Below are 27,708 nucleotides of genomic sequence, written 5' to 3' on the forward strand. Positions count from 1 at the left end.
GTTGAAATTATTTTGTTTTTGTTTTTTAATATTAATATATATACAGCTTAAGATGGTCGAAGAGTACCGGAAATAATTTAAATGAGCATTACTCATTTCCTATTAAGGCAAAAGAAATAATATTTCATCATAAGTTGCTTTCGTAATTTAATACCTTCTTAAAGTAATATTATTAGTAAAACAAACTGTCAGAAAGGTGATGCCCATTTGTTAAAATGGAAGATTTAAGCCGACAGTCAGTTCTGCGTTACCGGACAACCCAGATTTACTACACATCCAGCCAAGGACTGTCACTCCAGCAACGCTCCCCGTACCTGTATGGGGAATGGAGTTTAAGTTGCATGAGAACTATCGATATCGATAACTATGGTTTGACAGGTAAGAATGGCAAACTGTGTTGACTTTTCTGTTCAGTAAAATGTTTCACAATGTTTCAAAATTGTGGAAATTCACTTTGAAAAAGAAAAAAATTCTGTTGGCGAAGTTCATTGATCACTGGCGGCATTTTTTTAAATGAAGAAGGAGCTGCCGTTATAGTGCATGGCGAGCGCTTTCGAGCCATACTGACAGAATTTTTGGTTCCAAAAATTAATCAGCTAAACAACGACGGCATTTGGTTTTAACAACACGATGCAACTAGGGAGTGTCGAAGCAGATAGCGATAGTGAGCAATAACCTCTTAGCGATTTTGGTCGTGTTTAACAAAGAACGCGAATTGCATTTGTCGTGTTTGCCGGCGCCAGTTGGTAACACCAAGTGAAGCCAAATCCTTCTCCACCTGATCTTTCCAACGCAGATAAGACCTTCCGCTTTCTCTGCTACCACCTGGTACCGAACCGAATATTTTCAGAGCCGGAGCGATTGTATCCATTCGGTTGACTTGACCCAGCTAGCGAAGCCGTTGGATCTTTATTCGCTACACTCTGTCTATGTCGTGGTAAAGCTCAATAAAATCGTCCACAGAATCTTTCTCTCATATACTTCAAGGGACGTCTCATCGGATATAGTCATCGTCCAAGCTTCTGCGCCATACGATAGCACCGGCATTGTGAGAGTCTTATTACGTGTTAGTTTTTTTCGCCGTGTCTACTGAGTCCTATTGGATCCATTGAATTTCAAGACTGACTTCATTATCGGTGGTAATGCTGGTTCCTAAATAAACGAAGCCTCCTACAACCTCGAAATCATAACTGTCAACAGTTGCTTTATTATCCAGTTTGGAAAAGGCAGAGCTAACAGTGCGCTTGTTAATGCCGCTGATGTCAATATTACAATAAAATGTTTACATTAACATAATTAAGCAGATAATAGAAAAGAGAATAGAGAGAAAAAAGTTGCTTGTAACTAAAAATATATGTAAACAAAAATCTACGAACTACATCCGCACAACTACTGCTTCTGTCGAATATACGGAGAGCCGAGTAGCAGCATGCAGAGTACGTAACCTTCTGTATTTTCTCAATTATGTTCGTGGTTTGCGCAGTTTGTACAATTGCGCAGCCTGTACTATACATGCACACATATACACATACTTTTTTTTTTTTTTTTTTTTTTTTTTTTTTTTTTTTTTTTTTTTGGAGGTGGCAAAAAGCATTGAAAGCCGAAAAGTGTGAGACTTGTCTTTCGACTCACCCACCAAAAACCCCACCCCTGCTCCGTTTCCCCCCGCGGGACGACCGTTAGGTAATACTTCACGGGAGGGGGAGCGGCCTATTGCCTCTTCATGAAAATCTGCGCTGATGTTCAGCACATCGCAGTTTGGTATTTACTTATCGTTAAGTATTAGTTCTGGGAGGGGAGCGGCCTATTGCCTCTACTTGAAAATCTGCCCTGCTGTTCAGCGTGACGCAATTTGGTGATTCCTAATACCTTTAAGTATTACTAGGTACTACTTCACGGGAAGGGGTGTGGCCTATTGCCTCTACGTAACAATCTGCGCTGTTGTTCATTACGACGCAGCTTGGTAATTACTATCCTTGCCATGTTACTGACAGCGGACCAATGTTCTTCTGAGTCAAGCATGATATCTACTAGGTTGCTAACCATTATTGGCTTCCCCACCCTATCACTCAATTCTACTCTTTCCAGCTCGAAACGAGGGCAGACAAAGAAAACATGTTCTGCATCTTCAACTAGACTGTCGCAAAAGGTGCAGTACGGGTCATCTTCGTGCTTAAATCTATGCAGATAAGCCTTAAAGCATCCATGCCCACTAAGTACTTGGGTCAGGTAGAAATCTATCTGGCCATGCTTTCGATTTATCCATCTTGTGATATTCGGGATCAATCGATATGTCCATCGTCCGTTCATGGAGTTCTTCCATTCCTCCTGCCAAGTACGGATGCCGTTCAGTCCTTCGGTTAGTCAGCTGTGCCGGATCCGCTCGATGCTTTTTTATTTCGGCGAATTCTAGTGCAGTCAGCTTAACTGGTAGCATACCCGCGAGGACTAATACAGCATCTTCCGATACTGTGCGGAATGCACAGCACACCCTGAGGGCACATAACCGGTATACCGATTTAATGCCTTTCATGTATGTGCTGCAGTTAGTTGCTTCGACCCAGGCTGGTACCGCATATAGCAAGATAGACGATACCACACTGCTAAGCAACTTCCTAGAAGCCTGCTTAGGTCCTCTCGTATTCATCATAATACGTGTCAATGCGGTTACAGCCTTCGCTGCTTTATCGCTGGCGTATGTTAGATGCTGTTTAAAGATCAACCTGTGGTCAATCATTACCCCAAGGTATTTGATGTACAACTTAGACTCTAGGGCGTGGTCACCTACTCTGAGATTTGCTGTTTCGACTATTTTCCTGCTACTGATGAGCACTGCCTCTGTTTTATGGTTTGCAAGGCTTAAACCACTATTGCGCAGCCAATCTTTTGTGATTTCGACCGCTTGGTTGCAAATCGCTTCGGCCTGGTTTAGGAATTTAGCAACGACTACGATTGCAATGTCATCAGCAAACCCTATGATTTGGGATCCTGGAGGTAGTTGGAGACGCAAAACTCCATCGTACATTATATTCCAGAGGAGTGGGCCCAACACTGACCCCTGTGGTACTCCTCCGGTTACTCTGTACCTTTTCATTCCTTCGTCGGTTTTGTATTGCAGCACTCTGTTAGTGAAGTAGCTTGCGACAATTTTCCGAATGTAGGCTGGGACTCGGAAATTCTCCAGCGCATTTAGGATTTTGCCCCAGTTTGCTGTATTAAATGCATTTTTTACATCTAACGTTGTGACTAGGCAATACTCTTTATCTCCGTAGAGCCAGCGAGAACCTTCAATCGCTTTGTGAGCAATGCGCTTATCCGCTATAACAGCATCTGTGGTAGAGCGTGTTTTACGGAAGCCATATTGGAACGGCGATAACCCTCCGGCACTATCGATGGAAGATTCCAGGCGATTTACAATTAGCCTCTCTAATATTTTCCCTGCTGTGTCCAGTAAGCATAGTGGGCGGTAGCCTGAGGGATCTTCCGCCGGCTTAGACCCTTTTGGTATTAGCACTAGCTTTTGCAGTTTCCACTCTTTCGGGAATGTGCATTCTTCTAGGCAGGAGTTGTAAACATCCACAGAGATTTCTGAATGCTTTTGGATTGCCAACTTAAGAGCTTCATTCGGGATCGCATCGGGCCCGGGTGCCTTATTGCCTTTGATCTGTTTGCAGATGTGCAAAATTTCGTCCGCGTTGGCCAGGCACCGATTTCCATCGTCTTCCATACAGCTGGCAGCATTGGCTGCGATGCCTTGCTGTTGGGGGAACAATGTTTTGACCACGTTGCGCAGAATAACCGGGCACGTCGTGGGCAGCGGTTTGAAAGCTTTTGTTTTTTTCATCACCAACTGGTATGCAAATCCCCATGGATTGCTGTCAGCATCCTCGCATAGTTTTTGAAAGCACTGGCGTTTGCTGCTCTTAATTGCGTTTTTTAGTGTTTTCCTTTTTTGTTTAAATAGGAGTATGTTCCTTTCAAAGCTGGTCGTACCTCTCGACCGCTGATATGTTCTTCTTGCTCTATTGCATTCTTCGCGTGCTGCAGAGATTTCTTCCGTCCACCAGTAAACGGGCTCTTTGTGGTTTTTATTAGGCCTTGTTTTACTCATAGCTGCATCACATGCTTTAGTGAGTTGCCTCATGACTTGGTTAGTTTTTTCAGCCGCATTTCCAGTAGGTGTAAAATTTGCCATCATTATCTCGAACACTTCCGGGTCCAGTGTTCCAACCCGGTATCTGACCTCGTGCGAGTTACATGACTTCGGCCTATCATGTTTGCCTATAACGCAAAGTATTGCAAAGTGATCACTACCAGTGTAGTACTGGCTAAGGGACCATCTCGTACTACTCACAAGGCTAGAGCTAACAAATGTCAGGTCGATTATTGACCCTTTCCCTGCTCTTTGGAATGTTTGCGGGTTCCCGGTATTCATAAGCGCTATGTCAAGCATAGCGAACGCTTCTAAAAGGGCTTTACCTCTAGGGGTGGTTCGAGGGCATCCCCAGTTCAGTGCCCAAGCGTTAAAGTCGCCAGCTACAATGACCGGACTATGATGTTTAATGGCATGTGCAAGTTCTTCCAGTGCGTGTATGGCTTCCGCTAGGGTTAAGCTAGGTGGAAGATAGCAGCTGTAAACAAACAGCTTACCAACTCGGGCTCGTACATAGCCACGTGTTGCGTTTATATTTGTCATTCGTGACCTAATCATTCCACAATTCCATATAGCCGATTTGCCTGTTGTGTCGGACACCCAATCATTCCCATTTCCGTATTTATAGGGTTCGCTGAGTATTGCAATATCTATTTTGTGCTCTCGTACAGACTGTTCGAGCAGGCTTTGAGCCTTCTCGCAGTGATTTAAATTCAGTTGGAGAAACCTCATTTATGTCGCATTTCTTTGAGTGCTCTTTGATATAAAGGGCACTTGTTGCTAGTCATCGCGTGTGCGGTGGCGCTTATTTGCTTCTTTTTGCAAATTAAGCAGCTTGCTGTTTGGGTACAACTCTTCGCCTGGTGGTCTTTACTGCCGCACTTAAAGCAGGACTTGGTGAAGTCGTCCGTACTTTTGCATCTCGCTGCGACATGCCCGTACTCCATGCACTTGAAGCACCTTTTCGGGTCAAGTTTTTCTCTAATACGGCAGATAACTAGGCCAATCCGTATTTTTCCTGCTGCTGTAAGCTTAGTGGCGATCTCTGGTGTAACTTTAAGGGTCGCCGTTTGCGTCCCACCATAAGCTTTTCGCAAGTTAGCAACTGCAGACAAAGGCACATTTAGTTCCCTGAATTGGCTAGTTATAGCTTCATGGACTTCGGCTTTCGTCGTGATTTCGTCGAGATCACGAATTTCGATTTGGCGTAGTTCAGTTAGTGCCCTTACTTCCACTACATCTCCTAAGGCAGCTTTAACTGCTTCGTTGATCTTCTGGGTGTTTGGATCAGAAGATCGCTCAAGCACCAGTAGCAAGTCCCCATTTGCAGTTTTCTTAACACCGTATACTTTCGAGTTAAGCTCCTGTAAACATGGCTCTGTTTTCACACGTTTCAGGATGTCAGCGTATGAGACATTGCCAACGCTTTTCACAACGATCGCGTCTTTACGGGGCGGTCTCTGTCGCCTGCGATTTCCCCTCGTGTTTGCTTCGTCTTTTTGCTTCCCGTCTATTTTTGGACTTTTATTGTTTCCTTTACGGTTTTTCTTATTTATTACCGTGTTCCATCCTTCGGAGCTGGTTTGCTCTTTTGTTGATACCGGCGTTGGCTTCAGTGTTCTATCGCGGTCACTTTTGCTCTTTTTTGCCGGGCTTTTCCGTGCAGCGACTGAGTCTATACATCTCTTTGACGTACCATCCGTGACGCGCTTTATAAGAGGCGATGTTTGTGTGCATTCATTTTTTGCTTCGAGAACCACACTTTTTGACCCTTTTAGCATCCTTATTCTAGAAGTCAGAATCGACCTTTCTAGCTTCTTATGGAGCTCAGAAATGCTCGAAACCAGATCACGCATTGGCTGGTTAATGTTACGCTTTGGGAGTTCCATCATCTCCGTTAGCTCTTTAATTTTGGCACTGATGCTGCGGTTGAGCTCTTCTGTTGTGGCCTCCTTTGCGACACTGCTGTACTGCATGCATGTTGACGCAGATCGGGTTCTTCCAATCAACGGAGGCGAATGAGCCAATCTCGAGCTCCTTTGAAAGGGGCTTTTTACCAGCTCCCCACTGCTGTTACTGTCGTGTGCAGTCTCCTTTGGCAAATCCAATGATGGATTGATTGTTGCTCTTTTAGCTTCTTCTAGGATATTTATATTTATATTTTGGTTGCTAGAATTCATGGTTGTTGGACCCCAACTCGTAAGCCGTTATCCCTATCCCGGTGCGTAGTCACTTATTCATGATTCCATGGTTATCTTTGCAAGCAGGGAGGCCATGCGAGGGTTGACGAAGGCTCCTTATGAGAGCCCAAGTTCAGAGCCGAATCAGTGCTAACTAGGAATGTTACATCTAGACCTACGCCGACACTTAATGGCGACGGGATATGGAGCGTTCTTAGAGATTTGCCATAGTTTTAACGGGGTGGGGGCGGCTGCACCATTAACCTGAATGCCATTTCAGCTAGATTTCACTCTGCTTACTAAAGAAACAGAATAGTGCAGCCGTCAGCTCGTGGCAGTATGTTCCAAACATTTTCCAGTATATCGTAATTAAGACCTTACTGGGCTCGGTCTTAATGTAGATCATATTAAATTAGCAGCCGCCCCCAACATGGGGGACAGACGCTGACCAGGGAGCCGCCCAATATGAGTCAGTCGCTTCTGGATTTTTGTAATTTCACCATGCCTTTGCATGCCTTTGCATGGTGAGGGGGACACTTATTTTATTAAAGGCGGTGTCGTTTCGCCTTTGTCACAGAAACCTCTTCGGATTAGCTAGCTTTTAGACCGCTTCCTCCGTTTCTGCCGCTCATTGTCGGGGGCTGCTTATTTGTTAGAACTTATTCGCAACTAACCTGCTACTACAGGCCGTCCGGCTATCCGCAACCTGCCGACCCCCACGGTAGCTTAGAGCCCAGCTTAGTCGCCCGATCCCCGGGGAGCGCGACCTCCATACATATGTATCTACGTGCCATACATATGTATCTACGTGTATACATATGTATGTATGTGCTTGCGAATTAAAAGCTTTTCTTTCGTAGTTTTTACTGCTTTAAGGTGAGATATTTTATTGCCTGTTTATAGTCACACGGAGATGCACATTTGTATGTGCGTATACATTTGCAATACTTAGTGTGTGTAGTATTTATGTGTACAATTGCTATTCTCTGCTGTTTAGCTTTTATAGAGCTTCTCTTTTGACTTTTACTTTCCTAAGCGAATGAACGCAACCGAGGCAAAAGAATACTTGTAAACCGCCATATGTAACTACATATTTTATGCCTCTCGCTTTTCTTGCATATCCCAGCAGGAAACCTTTTATTGCATGACAACGCCATTAACTCGAGAGTCGAATCCGATTGCAATCGCATTACACTATACACGAATTGCTTTACAAATGTACTAAATTCCAATTTATCAAATACTACCTGTACCCGTAATCAGTACGCAAATATTCAATTCATTCTAAACCATTTTATTGATTTTGTTTATTTCGAAAAATTGGTCGAACGGGGCAGAAGTTGTTACTCTGCAGCGCCACCTGGAGGCGAGTGGCAGCAATGACCATGACCAATGACTACAAACCTTCTCCGTGGAAACATTCATATATATACCAATTTTTATTATAATCGATCCAGTAGTTTTTGAGTTCATCGATGACATACAGACAAACATTCATTTTTATATATAAAAGAAAATTACATTCATTTTTTCTCGAATTATTTTCATTGCTTGACGGGCAATTGATTTTGAACTCTTACTTTACAGTCCGTGTCAGGAAAAAGGAACCGCGTTTATTCATGAAGCATAAAAGATATATAATATATTTAAAATTTTTTTTAGATGAAAGTATGTACAAAACTACGAGCCGCAATTACTCAATAAACGAGTATAGCAGAAAGTGTTTTTTAATATTTAGTAGCTGTTTTGTTCAAAAGTAAAAATAAGTTTTTTGTAAAAATTGGAAATTTTTCCGTCCTCATTGGTTTCAGGCGTCGTTAAAGCGAACGGCTGAGTTTGCAAAGTTTTGCGTTTATTGTGTAAAAAATATTTGGTTTTCTGTTCTGAAAAGTGGTTTTAGAAGTAGAGTAAGTCCAGAATCTGCTTTAGAAGACTAAAAAAATTTGTAAATTACTGGTTTGTTCATTTTAGCTGTATGGGGTACTAACTTCGTTATATTGGTAATTTTTCTACTAGATAAACAGGGGGCATGAACAGAAGAAAATGAAGATTTCAAAAATACTTGTTTAAGAAGAAAAAAAAAAAAAAACAGTCTGACTGATACGTCTGTGGATTGAATGAGCTTCAGCTATTTCACTGAAAACTGTTTGGGGAAAAACAAATACATTATTTTCTCGGTAGATGGCTGAAGTGATCGATATCTCGTAAAGTATCGATAAACAATTTAAATTTAATTTTTTTCAATGTGATATTTCACACTAAAAGAATTCGTTTGCTATTTTTTGTTTGTTCCATTCAGTTGCGAGTTACAGGGTGTTAACAATGGAAATCAACACAGAGAAAATTCGGTACACTTAACAGTTTTTATTTAATAAAAGCGAAAATGCAAGCCTGGCTGCTGAATTTGTGAATGTTGTTTAAGGGGGGTGTAAGGTTGTTAGAGTAAAAAAAAATCGATTTTGGTTTATTTGAGAAAATGAATGTACATAATCTCAAGAATGTTGTGTCCAAATTTTAAGTCAATCGGTGCAAAACTCACAAAGTTAGAGCATTATAACCGTTGGCCGCTCCGACTCGGCTACCTGCTAGTCGGTGGACACTTTTTCTCTGAATCTACTCGACCGATCTTCCTGAAATTTGGTACACACTTCCTCTACATAATTACCGAGGTAACCCTGGGAGGTTTTTTTTTTCAATTTTTATTTATTTTTCAATAAACAATATTGTGCGATTTATCGTCTAAAAATCGCACTTCTACTTCAAATGTTAAAAAAAATTGAAAAAAAATTTTTTTTAATAAAAACTCGACAGGGTTACCTCGGACAATTGATTACCTCCTGAAAACTCTTTGATTTTTTTATTTCAGATGATCCAATGCTGAGAAAAACTGTCCACGGCAAATTGCCTTTTTTCGAGATGTCTGCGTAGATCTGCTGTCAACGGCTCAATTTTGTATATTTTCTTGTGAAAATTTTTGAAAATATTTTTGAAATATGAGTTTACAGTATACTAATTGGATAAATAAATTAACATGAATCATCTTTCCAAAAAAAATTCATAAATAAGTGCATATTTTTAGTGGAATTAACCCTACCCCGCCCCCTTAAGGTGTCGATACTGTGACAGCTAATTGCGTGCAATTTCGGTTTCGTCCATTCCGTTCAGGCATTTGTGATGTTAATGAAAATGTCGAAAATGTCAGTAAAATCACAGAAATAATCAAAATTGGCTGGGATGTTAGTAGTCGTAGCATCGTTCAGGAGTTAAAAAAACGACCATAAAACAGTTTTAAACCATTTGCGCAAAAGTTCTACGCAAAAATAATGGATTTCTTTTTCCCTAAACTAATACTGTGTCTAAACGTTTTTTATTATTGTAAGTTTTTTGTTTTTCTTATTCCTTTTGTGCAGTGCGTTAAGACCATTCTATCATTCTTGCATTTTATGTAAGAACACTTTTTTTTAATTTTTCGATCTCAAATCTTTTCTTTCTTCAATTCTTTGAATTCTTTGTAAAAATTACAATACAACTTAAGTATTTATTTAAAAACTTAGTTTTCAGATATTTTATTATAAAGAAACACGAAAAAAAAATTTAATATAAGTATTTTCAAGAAAAAAGGTAGTAAAATAAAATTTTTATTTTGAATGGCATAAACAGTGCTTTTTTTGTAATATGAAATACAAATTAATTCCTTCCTGTTACATTTTTCTACCATATTTTTATAGTTACAATAAATTAACGGTCAAACAAAAAATTTGTGTCATCTATTCCTCTATTGATGCTAGGTTATTAATGATAGGAAGATAAAGAAATATTATTCAGTCCTGAGTCTAGATAAGGACAATTCCGTTTTTCCTTATGTATCAAAAGAATGCAGAGAAAGTATGCGTTATTTTTCAAAGACTGCGTTGATGAAAAGTAATGCAGCGAAAACTTTCATTCCTTACCGCTAATGTCAGGCGAAGTTAAATGTATTTGAATAGAAAACGAATCGAGAGCGTAATCAAATGCCATTACTTGTCATGGATGAGGCATCTATGCAAAATGTATGTATATATTCCATTCACTGCTGGGTGTGGAAAGGAATGAATGTTGATGTGTCTATTAGTGCTATTGTTTTATATGTATTTGGTTACTATACTCGTAATTCATATATGTATAGATATGTATGTATGTGCATATGCTTGCCTTGATGTGTAGGTACAAATGTTTTAAAATGTTACTTACATATGCATGTACTAACATACATATGTACGTGTGGATGCAAGTATTTAAGTATGTAGTCGATAATTATGTACGTCATATATGGTTGTGTCGAACGCTTTGAGTACGGATTGTACATATAGAGTATATTTATTAGTACATATCTATGATCGTGTGTTCATACGTATAGTTTATGTTTGTCTCTATATCTTCTCAGCCCACTGTTTTTCCAAATCTCGTTGATTTTTTTGTTTGGTTATGTTGGTGTTTGCCAGTGTGAACACAGCTGAGCTTAGACCTCAACGTCGTTACACAGCCTCTAGTTGTAATCATCGCATTGAACGAAACGGCACGGCACCTATTGATAGGAAAAGTAAAAAAGCAAAGTTTTCGCGCGCCTTTAGCGGCTACAAGAATCGATTGGCAGTTATGTGATCGGGAAGAGAAACGGTGTTGGTGAAAAGCAATGACGGTGTAAAATGGCGTGTGTGACGTGACGGATGTGCGTGCGACCCAATGCCGGACTATTAATCTTTCGCCAAAACAGTTAAACATGAACTTGTGAACTCACCTACCGAAACGTTTGAATTTTTTTAGCTTTGCTTGTTTTCGTTCAATTAAACGATTTTGTATTTGTTTATATAGTTTATAGGAACAACGTTTGTGTACAATGAGTGCCTAATGACGCACGAGAAAATAATATAATTTTATTCAAACAATTTTAAAAAGACAATTTAACGATTTGAGAACTGAACAAATATTTTCACCGCTAAAATTAAATTTTATATAAAAATATTGTTATAGTTATAATATATGTATGGCATATAAGTGTTTGGCCGAGCACGGCTGAGCACCACCTTTAATTTGTGGTGTGCGTATTAATGTATGTTCCACCAAGAGAGGAACCTAGAGTTTTATGCCGCCTCCGAACGGCAAAGCTCTTCTCACGGAGGAAATACTCGCGGAGATTTGCAATTGCTTTCCGAGGGGCGAACGCTTAATAAAAAAATAGTATATTCTATAATTTGGTATTCCTTGTCCTACCGGCCCTACCGAATTGTGGCGGTATGTGTTTATTTTAATAACTACATGGCCAGATTTGTGGAGGGAAGGAAACAATTTCTTCATATTTCATATGAAATTTTTGACTTTCCGTCTAAGGACCCCCCAGCGGTGCAGGGGTTAGAATACGCCCGAGGGAAGGTATGCCTGTCGTAAAAGGCGACTAAAATCTAGGTCCACCAGTGCTTGAGTAGTATGGGTACGTTGTTCACCGAAGACCATAACTCGGTACCACCTCTGACCTGTCCTTTGGGAACGGCCCTTCGGGGAGGTTTTCGTGGTGGCTGTGGTTAAGACCTAAAGCGCGGGTAGGTTCTAGGCCGATGTGGAGTTGCATTGCAACTGGGTGCCGGGATCCTTAAAACGGCAGAGGTATGGTTAGGCCTCGAGCCCTACCCAGGCGGTTAGTACCAATTGGTACCAAAAATTTGTTTGGTCCTGATCATTGATTATTGATTTTGATCCGTATGCCATTGGGTACCGTGGGTTAGAGCTGTCGCCAGCCGGTACTCACATAAAAAACATTGGATGTTGTTTCTGTCTAACGAGTGCATATGGACGGGCGTATGTAATTGTACAGATGAAAAACATCTGATTCCCCAGCACTTGTTTCTTATTTCTCTTAAAAACTCCTTCGTCTCTTTGACCTTATAATGGCGCTTGTGTTATACATATATGTATACCTATATATCGCACCCTAAATACAAAAGGGTCACAACTCAAAATGTACTTCTGCTCAAATATGAACGAGACGTTATCAATAAAACGGTCCGCGGATGACATATGGCAAAAATAAATTTTTTGTTTTTTGGTAGGACTGTTATAAGCTTACATGGCAAATTTCAGCGTGATATGTCACATAGTTTGTTTTCTGTGCTACTGTAAACAAGTCAAGCTCGAGTGTGGAAAATTTTGAGTTGTGGCCCTTTTGTATTTAGGGTGCGTTATGTATACACATATAATTATACTTGTCGCTTACACCCTTTATTGAGTGTTTTTCAGAGCTCCTCCTTCTCCAATTGGTGGTATGCATCTTGATATTTTTCCACATATGGACGGGCCTACAGTCGACTCCGAAAGAGAGATATTTTTTATGAGGAGATTTTTCATGGGAGAAATCCACTCAGAGGTTTGGCATTGCCTGCCGAAGGACGATCGCTATTAGAAAAAAACTTTTTCTTTATTTTCGTGTTTCACCGAGACTCGAACCCACGTTCTCTCTGAATTCCGAATGGTAGTCACGCACCAACTCTTTCGGCTACGACGGTCGCTTGTCATATTATATAGAATATTATAAATATTCTCAATTATTTATAAGATTATTTTTTCATAATAACTAACTATAACACAACTTGCAATTCTGCTTTCATACACCTCATAGTAACTCCTTTCGACTCCAGCCCTAGATAATTTTTCAATTCTCCTACGAAACTGTCCGGCGTGGGGATTGGACCAGTCCTAGGCTTCATAAGAGCCACAAAATGGTTTCACGAAGAGAAATAAATGACCAGTAAGTCTGACCAGTCTGAGTAAATTGGTCGTCCAAACCGACTATTACCATAACCTGACCTAACCTAACTCCTTTATGGAGGAGTTTTGTCGTTTATGGTCGGCTAATCGCGGTTATCAGAAAGCAACACCAACGGGTATAAACAAGTTACGTTTCGGATATTTTAGCAGGTTAAACTCCTACATCCTACTATCTGGAAACGACCCGAACATACCCAATGTATGTATGTCCGGCATTTGAAGGTATCCCGCACGATACTAACCACCTATTCACATGCCCCCTTAAACCCATTCATCTAGCGCCCCTTTCCCTTTGAACCCAACCCATCGAAACGGCATGTTTCCCGAGCCTATCGTTAGATGAAATAGACTATGGCGATCGGTGACTGGCAGGGTTTAATGAACTGCTAAGACCACAACAAGAAGCTATAAACAAAACCACTTAATGTCGCTTCTTCTATCTTTTCTTGATTCACGGGGTAAACGGCTAAGCTATTTTGGCTCACTTCAACAAGGGGCACCATTCGTTCCTTCCACGCGCTAATGGAAGACATCAGTTCAAATGGAAGCCCCTGCACTGAAAAACTGAACCTAACTGTCAACAGTGGCGTGAGTGTTGAGACGCAAGTGCGCTTACCGCTCGTTTGCTGACAGGAGGTACTCAACATCGCTTTTGCTGGCTTCATTTGCTATTAAATAACAGAGTAGAGCCGACCTTAACCGGGCAGTGAAGTGGCGAGCGGAAATCAGCTCTTTATGTCTTACTTAGTTTTTTGTCGTAACAGTTTGTTTGTTCCGTTCGTGCTAATCTCGTTAAATTAGTTTGCCGATTTCGTGCTGTTAGTAATACAAGTAGTAAGGCCATTAAAAAATGACGAATGTGTCAGCATGCAAATTTTTTGAATAAAAGAAAAATTTGTCTTTCTATCGTTTCGACTTGATAGAAGGCATTTAGCGCTATTTAGCGACACACATACATGCATATGTATTGTAATTACCTGTTATATTGCTACAAATATGACTATCTATTTTGGCGTATGTACATACATATTTATATATATACATAAACACAATATATAGCTAAACAGAAAATTGAGAGAGCGACATTAAGTTGACAAGATTTTCATTTTTCCCCCTTTTTTAAATTAAACTGTATGACTTGTTTTTGTTTTGTTATTTCGCGCTCTGCTTAGCTGCGCGGCCTCTTTGGTTTGCTGCTCTACTATGTAGTAGAAAATTTGTGCTTCAGAAATATTTTGCTGTAAATTTGAAGAGTTTATTTTTGACTGACTGGTAGCGACTGCGCCGAGTTTTTTAACGTGTGCCGGGTGAAAATATTGGCTATTTTCCGCTAAAAATATTGGAAGCATTTTGTCGTTTATCCTCAATGCGGCCGAGCGTATTTGTCGAGTGCTTCTCCTTCGTTGTTTTATGAGCATATAACATACATACATACGTATCTATGCACGCAAATACATACATACATATTTATACTTGTACATATTAGTGCGAATTTTCATCTAACAAATAGTAGATTTTATTTTTAATAAAGTTTTGACATTGGATTTGTCATTGGCGACGAAACGGGTTGTTTAAAATAAAATTGTGGGTGCTAATAAAGTTACTTGTTAAAAAATTGCAATTAAAAACTAAAGTTTGTATTCTTAAGTACATTTTTAAAAGTGGAAATACAAATAGTGAACCAATTAGTGGTGAAGCGATACTGAAAATTAAAAAAATTACGTGTGCTTCCACTGAAAAAAGTAACAAGTGTGCGTGATGTTGCTTTGCAATATAATGGCATGCATGATTCTGGTGAAAAGTGAAGCATAAATTGCAACAACAGCAAAATTAAAGTGAAAACAAGTTAATTACTTCATCCGCTACAACGGTTCAGCAACAACAGCAACATATGTACTGCATACCTTGCAGTAGAGTGGCTTACTGGTAATCACACACACGCGCACCCTGCACAACGCACACATACATACACTTGCAGCTGTGTAGCAGTGCTGCATCTCCGCGTTTTTGCACTTCAACATCAACTACGCACTTAATTCAATAGAACTTCGGAACTACATAAGGGATAGGATTCGGAATATCGGCTCCTCTTCAAGCAGCATAGTATCGTGCACGCACGCACATACTCGTACCTATTAATATACACGCCGACAAGCAGCAATACTGCAAACATCCAACCCAGAGCGGTCCCGATTACGCAGTGAAATGTCAGAGGTTTGCAGAATTACATTCACTATTTCCCTTATAGAAGTATTCTGCTGGTATTTTATCATTTTTTATGCAGTAATTTAATTTCTCGCTGGCATTCATTTCATGTACCTATGGATCTCTTTTTTTATTATTGTGAAATTTACTTGCACATCCGTAGGCGGCACAACCTACATGCATCCTTATTAAACTGAAACGTGCTCGTTAGCACTTTATACTCGTATTGTTGCGAAAACTTCTTAAGCTGGCAACGCAGATCAACTATTATTTTGTTATAGTTACAGGTTTTTTGAATTCCCGATATCGTAGAGGTGCATAGTTCTACATCGCAGAATATTTGTGTTACAGTAGTGTAGGTGCTACCCTGAAATGAGTATGCATTAATTCCAAAGGAAGTTTGTTTGAATAATTGCAATATTATCCAAAAAAAAAAATGGTTTTAAGAAATGTTGAACATCGAACCTTTTACATTTTGACTTTGAGCAAATTCGTATAGAAATTTTGAAATAGAAAAATCTGTAAAAAACCAACAATTTTTTAATTGATATGAAGGCTAGCCGACGGTTCGCGGTTGAATTTGTTTTCCCAATTATAATGTAATATTGTATATGTTACATGTATGTTGTTGTTGTTGTTGTTGTTGTTGTTACAGCATAAGCATTCCCCATACATGTACGGGGAGTGCTGCTGGAGAGACAGTCCTTGGGCGTATATATGTATATACTAAATCCGGGCAGTTCCGGTATTGTAGAATCGACTGTCGGGGGAACGGTTACATGCATGTTATATTATCGGGTGTTTTTTAGGAGCTTAAGAACTTAAAATGTTATTACAAAACAGAAATAGTGTTGGAATGAATTTCTTTTATTATAATCTGATAGATAATTTCATGGCATTTTTCGAATCAGATCTCCAGCATATGCCCGCTGTGGCTACGAGTTACATGTGCGATTCTATTCGATCAGTCCAATTTTTGACTTATTATTCCAATAAATCTCACCGTATGATATCAATGGTAGCTTGAATATTGCAATAATTGGATTACGAGGCCGCTGTATGGCAAGTTGCGTCGTCTTGTTGCAACCAAATGCCATTGATGTTTTGCTGATAAATTTTTGGAAACAAAAATTCAGCCAATATGGCTCGATAGCGCTCCATATGCACCGTAACGGCAGTTCCTTCCTCATTTCGAAAGATGCCGCCAGCGCTCTATGAGTTTTGCGAACTGATTTATGTATTTTTTTTTTTTTTTTTTTTTATTTTTTTTTTTATTTTTTTTTTTTTATTTTTTTTTTATTTTTTTTTTTTATATACTATTTATTCTTTCTAAAGATGAATATTTTCTACTTGACATCTTTCGAGAATCATTTCTCACGAAAAAAATTCTTATATTTTTGGTGCCAGGTGGGTGTTACAGCGTTCAAAAATAATGGCTGAAAAAGGGTAAAACAAATTCGATTTTTCACTACACCGAATGTAAGTAGTACCTAGTCTAATAGCGGAGAGACAGGCTTTGGCAGGTCAATTGTGGAAGATGTCGATAGATTTATAAATAGTTAAGTCAGGCCAGTATATGCATGTCAGCACTTTTTCCGGGGAAAAATTGATCTAAAACTGATAATCCTAACTATGTTAACTTCATTGTGTAAACAAAACAAAAACAAAAATGAGAAATTTTTATTTCACCTTATACATATGTATTACTAGAAATAAATTTTGAGACATTTTGCTTTAAGTGAATATTTCTTAAAACCCGAAAAATCGAAGATAATGCATGTTTTTTAGTGACATACAATTTTATTTTGAAATAAAACACACAAAAAACTCAGCATACTTTATTAAAAAGTGCATCGATCAGTGTTTTCACATGTCCCACCAAAGTTAGTCTTAAGTCTTGAAATTCTATGATCTAAGAGACGAATTGGCTAACCTATGTCTGGAGCTGGTTCTATTTCACGCGCTAGAGAACAATTTGTATGCTTTTTGCTGAAACTATTTAGAATTTGAACTGTTGGTATTGATGTGGGAAAGGAAAATGGGTTGAAAAGTTCCAAGCCTAATAAAGAAAACACTTTTTTTGTTCAAAAGTAGCTTTATTCATCAACGCAATTTCCTTCAAGAACAACGCAATCATTCCAATGCCGCTCTAACATTTAAATACCTCTTTTGTCGTACGATTTATCTTTTGCCTCAAAATAAGTCCCAGTTTCAGCGATACACTCTTCATTCGAGCAAAATTTCTTACCGATGAGCATTTTTTTTCAGGTCTGCGAACAGGCAGTAGTCGTTGGGAGCCAAATCTGGCGAATATGATGGATTTGGAAACAATTCGAAATTAAATTCGTATATGTTATTGGGTAGAAAAAGATATTGTTTACTACGATGTTTGCACTCCGACCTTATGGTTTTTGTGCACACTGTTCATCACAAAACCTCATCCGAACGTACACTGAAGAGCAAAACTGTAACAAAATGTAATACTTTCTATTTCAACACATTTTTTTTTAGACATGTTTTAACAAATCAAATATTTTTTTTGCATAACTTTATTGGCATGTATGTACACTCTCTCTCAAACCGGTTTGGTGTCAATGCAACAACAACAACATTAGTAGCAAGCAATAATGCAAATAAAGACAAATGTTACAGTTTTGCACTCAACCCATTTTTTATTTTTTACAATAAATAAAATAAATATTAATAAGATGTCCAATATCCTTTGGATTTTTTCAGCTCGTGGATACGATTGGGCATACTTCGTGTATACCTCAAGACAAAGTCAGTCGGAATAGCATCCCATACATCGCGTGTTCGCTCCCACAGCTCATTAACTCCACTGGGCGGACTTGAATATTCGGCAAGCTTCGATTTTACATGACTCCATAAATTTTCGATTGGGTTCATGTCCGGTGATTGTGGAGGCCACTTCAAGTTACGAAATTTTTGGCGTTGCATCCAATTTCGTACAACATGTGCGGTGTGCTTAGGGTCATTGTCTTGCTGAAAAATTACTTTTTCAGCAGCAAGACCCATACTTTCCACTACTCCCGGCAGATTTTGTTGCAATACGGCCAGGTATTCCTCTTTCCGCATTATACCGTCTATTCGTACTAAAGGACCCACACCATTTTTGGAAATGCAGCCCCACACCATAATGGAGCCACCACCATGTTTTACTGTCTGCTTGATGTGATGTGGCTGGACTGCATTTGGGTCTTTAACCCAATGCCAGGCCCGACCATCTGACTGAAATCGATTGATTTTGGTTTCATCAGACCAAATAACCTGCAATCGTTTTGAAATTTTATGAAAAAAGGTCTTTTATAATCCATTTATAAAGACGTACCTGATCCCAATCTTCAACTGTCCAGCTTTGGTGAGCCGCAACAAAATCCCGCCTCAACCGCACATGTCTTTTTGTCAGCATTGGCTTGGTTTTCTTCTCCGCTGCCTTTAGCCCCAGTTTTGACAGGCTGCGCCTGGCTGTCCACTGACTGGCATCAATATCCAGCATCTTTAGTGCTTCTTTGGGAGTGACCGCCTTGCTGCTTGTTACCAAATTTGCCAGATGGCGGGCATCGCGGTCGCTTATCTTCCTTGGCCGGCCTCCTTTGTTACTGGGTACAGCGTCTGGTACATTTTTCCGCAGCCTTTGCACAGCCATGTGGCTCACTTCGAATTTTTTAGCTATTTTTCTTATAGACTCGCCCTTCTTCAGCAAATCAATTATTTGGCGTTGTACTTCCCGATTTAACATTTTGTCTTATTCACGGTCACGTTTATAATAATTAAAAATCCACCAAATATATAATTACGAGAAAAATAACGGAAAATTTGAAAATTAAGAGTGAGTGCAAAACTGTAACATTTGTCTTTATTTGCATTATTGCTTGCTACTAGTGTTGTTGTTGTTGCATTGACACCAAACCGGTTTGAGAGAGAGAGTACATACATGCCAATAAAGTTATGCAAAAAAATATTTGATTTGTTAAAACATGTCTAAAAAAAAATGTGTTGAAATAGAAAGTATTACATTTTGTTACAGTTTTGCTCTTCAGTGTATGTGCCTTTCTTCTGCCTGCAGTTGGCTGAGATGTCTCAAGCATCTCCGCGCTATAGCGGAAAAATAACTCTACATTTAAAAGGAGAAGGTGTATTTCAGTCTCCTGGAATTGGTAGCAGAAATAACAAGAATCAGTGGACCATATAATTATCGGGTAGCACTAATCATTGACGCCGATGTTAGCGTCATTTTAAATTTAAGAAACCACATCAAATAGTAATTTTCGAAAAGTAAGGAAGTCACTGGAGTTTTGTCCGTTATTCACATGCCCATTAAGGCAGACATGTCCTTCATATTATTGGTGTGCAATTCTTTTTTTTATAGAAAGCGGATTTTATATATATTTTTACCGAGCGTCCCTCCTGCACGTGTAAAAAAACACCCTTTAAATGCTTTGATTTTCAAGAAGGAAGTGTGAAATTGATTCAACACATCAATAAACCGCTCATCAAGCATTCGTATATTTATTGTCATTTCTGCTATCATGTGAAAAATAAGCAAATAATAAATCTTTTAATGCCGACAGTCATCATTTCAATTTGAAGTTTGATTTGATTAATTTAAAATTTGATTTGAAGATTCTCTTAAACGTTCACATTTGTATGCTAATTACTTAATCGACTTAGCACTAACTCTTGAGCAAACAATAATAGCAAATATTTTATTCAAACACACAATATTTACATAAAAGCTTTTTTTGTGGTGTTTTTACTTGCGTAAATACATATATGTTTTTGTTGTATCTGAAGAGCTCAACACCAGTACCCTAGATGTGTTATTCAACCTTGGTAAAAAAAAAACCTATACATTTTGTACTGTCTTCGTATGGCTGGGAGAAATCCACTCATTACTTGCGGAGCAACGAACGCTGTTGGTGTTTAATGGGTGGTTCTTTAATATTTATGCTAAATTTGCGTTCACAAACTTTTTATCGTCAGCCTATAAATGGGTTCTCCGGATCAGGTAGAACTTGCTCCAGTGCTGTTCTGAATGTCGTTTTGCACTTACTTCCCATCGATTTACTCGATATTTCCATCGCTACTCAAAGTGCAATCAAGTTAAAGGAGGTTGGCTTCCGGAGGACATCGACATGGACAATTAACACCGCATTTCTCTGAACTTCGTACAGATCTCTCTATCCGCAAACTGGAGTTAGAGGGTTGTAACAGGGCAATCCTTCAGAGTAGGCAGGACTGGAACGAGGGGAAAATCTGTACCGATGCTGGTATCTCTGACGGTTCCGAGATGGAATCGGTAGTCGAAGTAGGGGTATTCTCTGAATTATTTAATTTATCTATTTTCTTAAAACTGCCGTCAGAAGCCTACGCGATCCTGCCGGCATGCTTACAGAACGCGGGGGCCAGGGAGGTATTAGCACTTTTTTCCGATGACCAAGCTGCGACCAAGTCTCTGACTGCTGTTAAAGGGAAATTGCACATCTTATTTCTCATAAAAGCGCAGAATGATGGAGGTCCATTGCTTCATATGCAATTTCGAAAACCCTTTAGCCCCAGTACAATAGATTCAGGGCACAGAAAGGTCTGGGGACTCCTCCCCATTGAATTTCCAAACTCGTGGCTGGCGCTTACCGGATGATCCATTGGCTGATTGGCACACACGCGGAAAAACTAGGTTTACCATTTAATCCTCATTGCAGCTGGATGCCTTTGAGAGAAGGTGACTTTTGAGTACTTCTTCTGTAAATGTCCGGATATGGCAGCTAGACTATTAAGGTAACTGAGTGTTCCTGTCTTCGACATCCTAAGACCGACCTATCAACCTTCTTCATTATATTACATTGGGGAGTGCTAGACTGGTACTTCAACAATTTCATCTACCTACCTACCTTAATGATTTTTAGATCTAATTAAAGTGATCATTTACCTTGCTTTCCGACATCTTAAGTCTTTCTAAAGCTTTTCTTGAGCTCTTCTAAAATGATTGCAATGATTTGGGTCCAATGGTGATTTTGATGTGGAATGGAGAATACCGCGGAAGTGACAGTCCTCAGCCCTCGGATATAAACCCAGTTCGTTCTGTAACTTGAACCTGATTGCCATTTCGACTTACTGCCTATTTGAAAGTTGTCCCATTCCACTAAGCATTTACGTTTAAGTTAAATTTACAGTTATACACTCGGTAGCGGCGATTCCAAACTGCTGAAGTGTACTCGAGAATAGGGCAGACCTATAAATAGATTTTTAATAACATAGAGATCATTAAATTCTTTCTGCCAGCGCTTTATAAAAGAAGGGGAAAGATTCTGCTCTGTTCTTTCCCAAGACCGATCGATTTCATGTAACCGGAACGACTCGGATTTAGACTTATATCCGGCCAAGGACTACCGCCTCAGTAGCATTCCCCGTACATTGTGGGGAATGTGTATGCTGCTACAGCAACAACAACAACAACCCTCCTCTATTAACACAATATTACTGTTAGATGAAAAATACTTGTTATGACAAGTCTAGAAAATTAATAACTTCTTCGGGCTGACAACCAAGAAATTTATAGATTTGTAAGGACTTTCTTGAAAACACACATCAGCTTGCATTCAGTCTGATTGAGTTGGCATTCCGTTGGCGCTACAGCATTTCAACACTCGAGTCAAGTCAGTTTGCAAAATATTGCTTCAATTGAACGGTCTCGAATGAAAAAAAAAAATGATTTCTTGATCATGATAACTTTTATTTCAAATTTCTTTCAACAGTTTATCATGGGCTCGGCGAACGAGCCAGTAGGCTATTTATAGTAGGCTATTATATTATTATTTTTATTATTATAAAAATTCCTACATCTAAAGACAAACACAGAGTACCATACAAGTTGCCTGGGCATCATAAATACATTTGATAATGAATTTTTAGTTAATATACCGAAAATCAACGAAACTTTCAACGTTACGCGACGCATACTTGTACAAAGAATTAACAATCGTGGTTTTAAGAAGAAAAGTAAATAATTTTTTTTTTTGTTTTTATTCCTTACATCAATACTATTTACTTTGGTAAATGTTTTGGAAAACGCAAACAATAAAGTATTACGTAAAAATGTTGTAAGTGCTAATTTTCCATATTTATTACCCGCACCCATTCACTTTCCTAAGGAAAAAATTTAAATACATGCCGAGATGTTTTGCGTGCGTACGCCATGATCAGCATGTGTAGAAATATTTAATATTATTTTTTATACCCGGGGTTTGTACGCAAGGGTATTATAATTTTTTCATAAAGCGTTTTTCAGTAAGAGCGCTTCAACTTTTTTTTTTAATAAAACACAAACGGTTTGACTTTTTTAACTAACTTTTTTTTTATTATCAAGTTTGAACATATACATTTAAGTATGAAATTCGATTTTATTTGCATGATCACCTCGTGCACGTTTTACGAAGTCCAATCGTTGAACCCAATTTTCGACCACTCTTTTGCATAAATCGGCCGAAATTCCAGCAATTTCGCGTTCAATATTGGCTCTGAGCTCACAAATCGTCGCCGGCTTGTTACTGTAGACCAACGACTTCACATAACCCCAAAGAAAATAGTCTAGAGGCGTCAAATCACACGAGCGCGGTGGCCATTCGACCGGTCCATTTCTGGAAATAATGCGCTCATCGAACTTACTCTTCAACAAATCAATTGTAGCGTGTGCTGTGTGGCTTGTAGCCCCGTCCTGTTGAAACCACATGTCGTCTAAGTCCATACCATTCAATTGCGGCCAAAAATAATCGTTTATCATGTCGCGGTATCGATTTCCATTCACAGTAACGTTCCCGTCAACGCCAATTACGCCGCCGGCATGTAAACCGCACCAAACAGTGATTTTTTCGGGATGCAACGGTGCCTCATGAATCACGTGTGAATTGCTTTCTGCCCAGTAACGCATATTTTGTTTTTTGACAAAGCCATTGAGCCAAAAGTGAGCTTCATCACTGAAGAGGATTTTTTGGAAAATCATGCTCTTAGAGTAGCAGCAACAGAACGATTATTTTCATAAAAAATTTTCAGGATTTGCAATCGTTGCTCAAGTGTGTAGCGTTCCATGATGAAATGTATACTAATGAAGATTACAAATGACAAGCGAAAAATAAAAAATATTGCGTATTGAAAAACGCTTTATAACGGCTTTATATAACAGCATAGTTGCAAAGGCACATGTTTAGAATGAGGCGAAGTGTCGATTAGCCATATCTGACTGTCCGATAGCTCGAGCAAAAAGTAATATATTTCGGTGCAACTATGTATACATACATATACGAGTACATATGCATTATTCCAAGTAGGTTGGTATAGGAGATATCCTCTATTATAAATGAATAAAAATTATTCAACATTAATAAATGGGGTAAACTCAAAGCATTAATATCATCGATTCCCAGAGTTCCAAGTTGGAATATAAAACCAGAACGAATTTCTGCCATAAGGGTGTGTTTTGCGCTAATCCCTTAGCTTCATCCCAGCTAAAGCTCATAGTACGGGTGCAATTCTCTACAGGTAATCGCTGGTTTTTCTCGCCTGCGGCTATTTGAGACTTCCAGTCAATCGTGGACCTTGTTATAACGCCTCTTTTCCTCCGCAGTGTATGGCCGATTCTACCCCATTTTCTCTTTCAGACTTCTAGTTTCATTGGCTTCTGATGTGTTTAGCTTGGAGGTGGTTTTTGGTTAGAATATTTTAAAAAGTGCTCGTAATTTTGTAAAGACTTGTGGTAATCTTTTGTCGGCTATCGTCGTATTACACGTTTCGCACCCGCAAGGTAAAGAGGAATTTACATCAGAATTAAGTTTAGTGCGTCGTGATATGTATGATGCTTTCCAAATTGCCTGTAGATAGTCCAATACCGCCGTTGCCTTCTTTATTCGGCTTTTAATATCCTCGCTCGCACCGCCAGCCACCGATATAACGCGGCAAATATATAGTGCTTCTTCCAGTTCAATACCACAGATTGAGAATTTTTGCGTATTTCACGTACTTTTACGCATGACTTTGGTTTTTGGAATATTGAATATCAAGGCAGAATGACCGACTTTCTCAGCTAATACTTTTACTGCTTGGATCTTCTCTGCCATCTTAAGGTACATAGTTGTGGGACAGCAGACAAATACCGTCTGCATAGTCAAGCAGATGCGAGAGAACACACCCTTGTCTTATTCCTGCTCTTAATTTTGTTAGCCGGAAGTTTTTCATGCATTCTGCAAGTGCTTCAACGGGTTGAATCAGTTTCAGAGGGCTTCCTTTGCATTTGAGAGCGTTTTTTGAAAGTCCATGAAGACAAGGTGAAGTGGCTGTTCAACAATAACTCGTGGAATTGTTTACGAGATGTTTTCGATGCATGAACAGTTAATTCTGAAGCCCTGAATGTGAAGAAAGAAATAATGAAAAGAAAGAAGACATGAATAGTTTTGAAAAATGGGCGGTGCTACGCCAACTTCGATAAGGACTTAATAAAACTAAGCTTAGTAAATTAATAAACTAACTTATTGCAAATATGTACCCCACCTCAATTAACTTCGACTCAAATATTACGTAGTGTGATTGGATAAAAACCAAGTCCCCTTTTTATATGCCAAATTGTCGGTTGCTTGATTCCAAAAATTCATTGAAAACTAATCTCAAATTGAATTTTACTAAAATGTGCGCTGGTATATACAGTTCGGTCCGCGCCGAATTTAGCCTTAGTTATTTGTTTTTCTTCTACTTTTTATTTCCTCATAACATTTTGAGGCAAACCATACAAATTTGTTTGTGTATCATTTGCCAAAATTTAAAGAATCCATAAATCAAAGCACGTTTAAGGGCGAGCATTACGCACGTTGAACGCAAAATAAATTGCGAGGAGAGATTTGCTACTGGACGTTTCTTTTGCTAGGTGTGTGCATGTTAGGGATGTCAATCTCGAGATCGCAGTGTTTTTTAGGTACCGGAAATCCTGGTAGTTATACGTAAGGGTAGAAAAAATATGTTTTGTATTGTTTTTGTACTGTGAGAACAAAGACCGCGATCTGGTGACCAAAATCCACTTTTTTGTCAATTTCAAGACTGCATTCGACCGTACGAAAATAAGTTAAGTATATACGGCTATGCTATGCAAAATGACGTTACTCAATACCAGCAGCGCCGTCAGACACAGACGCAGACCAGCATTAACACCGATAATAATGTCAGCCTTAAAATCCAACGGAAAATCTCTCTTGCCAACAAGTGCTACTTTTGACTAAGTAGGCAATTGAATAGAAAATTCCATTTACGGCGAAAAAAGCTAACACTTTATAAGACTCTCACAATGCTTGTGCTATCGTATGGCGCAGAAGATTGGACGATGATAATATCCGATGAGGCGTCCCATGGAGTGTTTGAGAGAAAGATTCTGTGGAAAATTTTTGGACCTTTGCATGTTAGCAACGGCGAGTATCGCAAGCGATGGAACGATGCGCTGTATGAGCTTTACGACGACGTAGACATAGCGTAGCGAATAAAGATCCAGCGGCTACTTTGGCTGGGTCAAGTCGTCCGAATGGATTCAAACGTTCGGATCTGAAAGTATTCGATGCGGTACCAGCTGGTGGTGGAAGAGGAAGAGGAATACCTCCTCTGTGCTAGAAAGGCATTTGGCGCCAATTAGTACGAGAAAGAAGCGACTGGTGAGCTTTGTTAAATTCGGCCAAAATTGTGCAAGCGGTTATCGCACCAATCAAGTAGAAGAAGAATAGACGAATGATTAGTGACAGAGTAACACTAATTTAAGTTTAGCAAGCTAAGGTTAAAAAGTAATGTCACAAGGTGAATCCCGGATCACACCCCGGGAATAAAATGATTCGCTACTATCGGCATCCCTAATATGTACACATGTAACTATATGGAATGCTATCGGTTTACATACATACACGCATACTGATGAGTGAGTATGTTTGAGTACAATATAGAATTATTCACACCGCAAGATATTGGCACTAACACTGTGCTATAAATTGAACAAATTCGCCGTCATATTTCCATATGGAATGTATCTAATACAACATATTTATTATTATTTCTAAAATTCAAACTTGTTATAAGAAAATGAAAATTAAACTAAAACAAAATTGACGAAAAAAACTAAGGTGAAACGAAATGGCATTGTGGCAATTTTCATCAGTGAATGTGAGTATGAAAATGCCGGCATTTTTCAACGCCAAGAGTGTTAATGATATGTGAGCTCAAGTTGTGGTGAGAATGTCAGTTGCAGGTAAATACCAACGCATTCTCGGTCATATGTACGTGTACGAGCACTCGTAGTTTGAGAGAGAATAGGAAATGAATGTGTAAAAGTTTTGCCTTAATTGTGGGTGCATACGAAGATATGGGGTGTTTTAAATTTTAAATTTATGGAGAAGAGCAACTATAGTATTCAATATAATGAAGTATAAATAGTATGCATTTAATTACCAGTATCTACTAGCTTTAATAGCTCGCTAATTGTATGCCATTGAAGTAGTTAAGGGGTTAGGGGTAGTCAGAGGCCCGAAAAAATGATGATTTTCACGAATTTTTTTTTGCTACTTAATTAATTTATTTAACAAAAATAAAAGCATAGCATAAAAACATCATGTTTTAACTTGACTTCGCCAAAATTTCAAAAAAAAAAAAATTAATAATTGCAAAAGTTATCGCTGTTTGTGTGAAGCCCGTTTCTCCAGAAGTCCCTTGCGGTGAACATCACAAGTCCTTGCAGATTCATCTAAAACCAATCGGATGAGAAAAATTATTTTTATTGATAGATAATCTCGAGCCGGATCGAAGCTTTTTTTTTTTTTCAAAATGAACAAAATGGCGGCCTCAGGAAATATTTTTCAGATTTTCGGGAAAAAACCAACAGTTAATTGTTAAAAAAAAATCGAAATTTTTGAAAAAAAAAAAATCCTTCGATCAAGCACAAGTTTTTTATGTTTTTCAAAAGCTGTATAAATTTTATTGAAATCTACGTAGCGGTTTTTAAGTTACAGTGTTCACCAGTTTGAAAAACATAGTTTTGAGAAAAACGCATTTAAAGTTTTGCTATCGGCTCCGGAGCGGCCGAGCGCCCTTTGTTAATTGTTGAATAACTTGAAAAGTATTTGTCGGATTCACTTCAAATTTTTACACAATATTTTTAAAACATTATACTACAAGAAAATGCAAAAAAAAACAAAATCGATTTTTTGAAAATTCTGACTACCCCTAACCCCTTAATGACATAGTTTTTTTTTTATTTTTTTAATAGGGCATATGACTACATTATTTCATTTCTCTGCTCGACGCTGACTTTTCCAATTTGAATTTCTTTGCTACACG

General features: G+C 38.8%; 1 protein-coding gene across 2 annotated transcripts in view; it reads left to right on the forward strand.

Moving 5' to 3' along the window:
- LOC128861410 (cAMP-dependent protein kinase type I regulatory subunit) overlaps positions 1-27,708 on the forward strand; it is a 93,260-nt gene that overhangs the window by 53,560 nt on the left and 11,992 nt on the right. Inside the window, exon 1 of one of the 2 annotated variants that reach the window (XM_054099540.1) lies at positions 14,471-15,345. The exons of the other annotated variant lie outside the window; for it this stretch is intronic. Within the exon in view, the coding sequence (XP_053955515.1) occupies positions 15,337-15,345 (9 nt within the window). The 5' untranslated portion in view covers positions 14,471-15,336. Of the gene's footprint in view, positions 1-14,470; positions 15,346-27,708 lie in introns of those variants that run through there. 2 annotated transcript variants of the gene reach the window in all.

Source organism: Anastrepha ludens, chromosome 4 (genome assembly GCF_028408465.1).
Source record: "Anastrepha ludens isolate Willacy chromosome 4, idAnaLude1.1, whole genome shotgun sequence".
Lineage (NCBI taxonomy): Eukaryota > Metazoa > Arthropoda > Insecta > Diptera > Tephritidae > Anastrepha > Anastrepha ludens.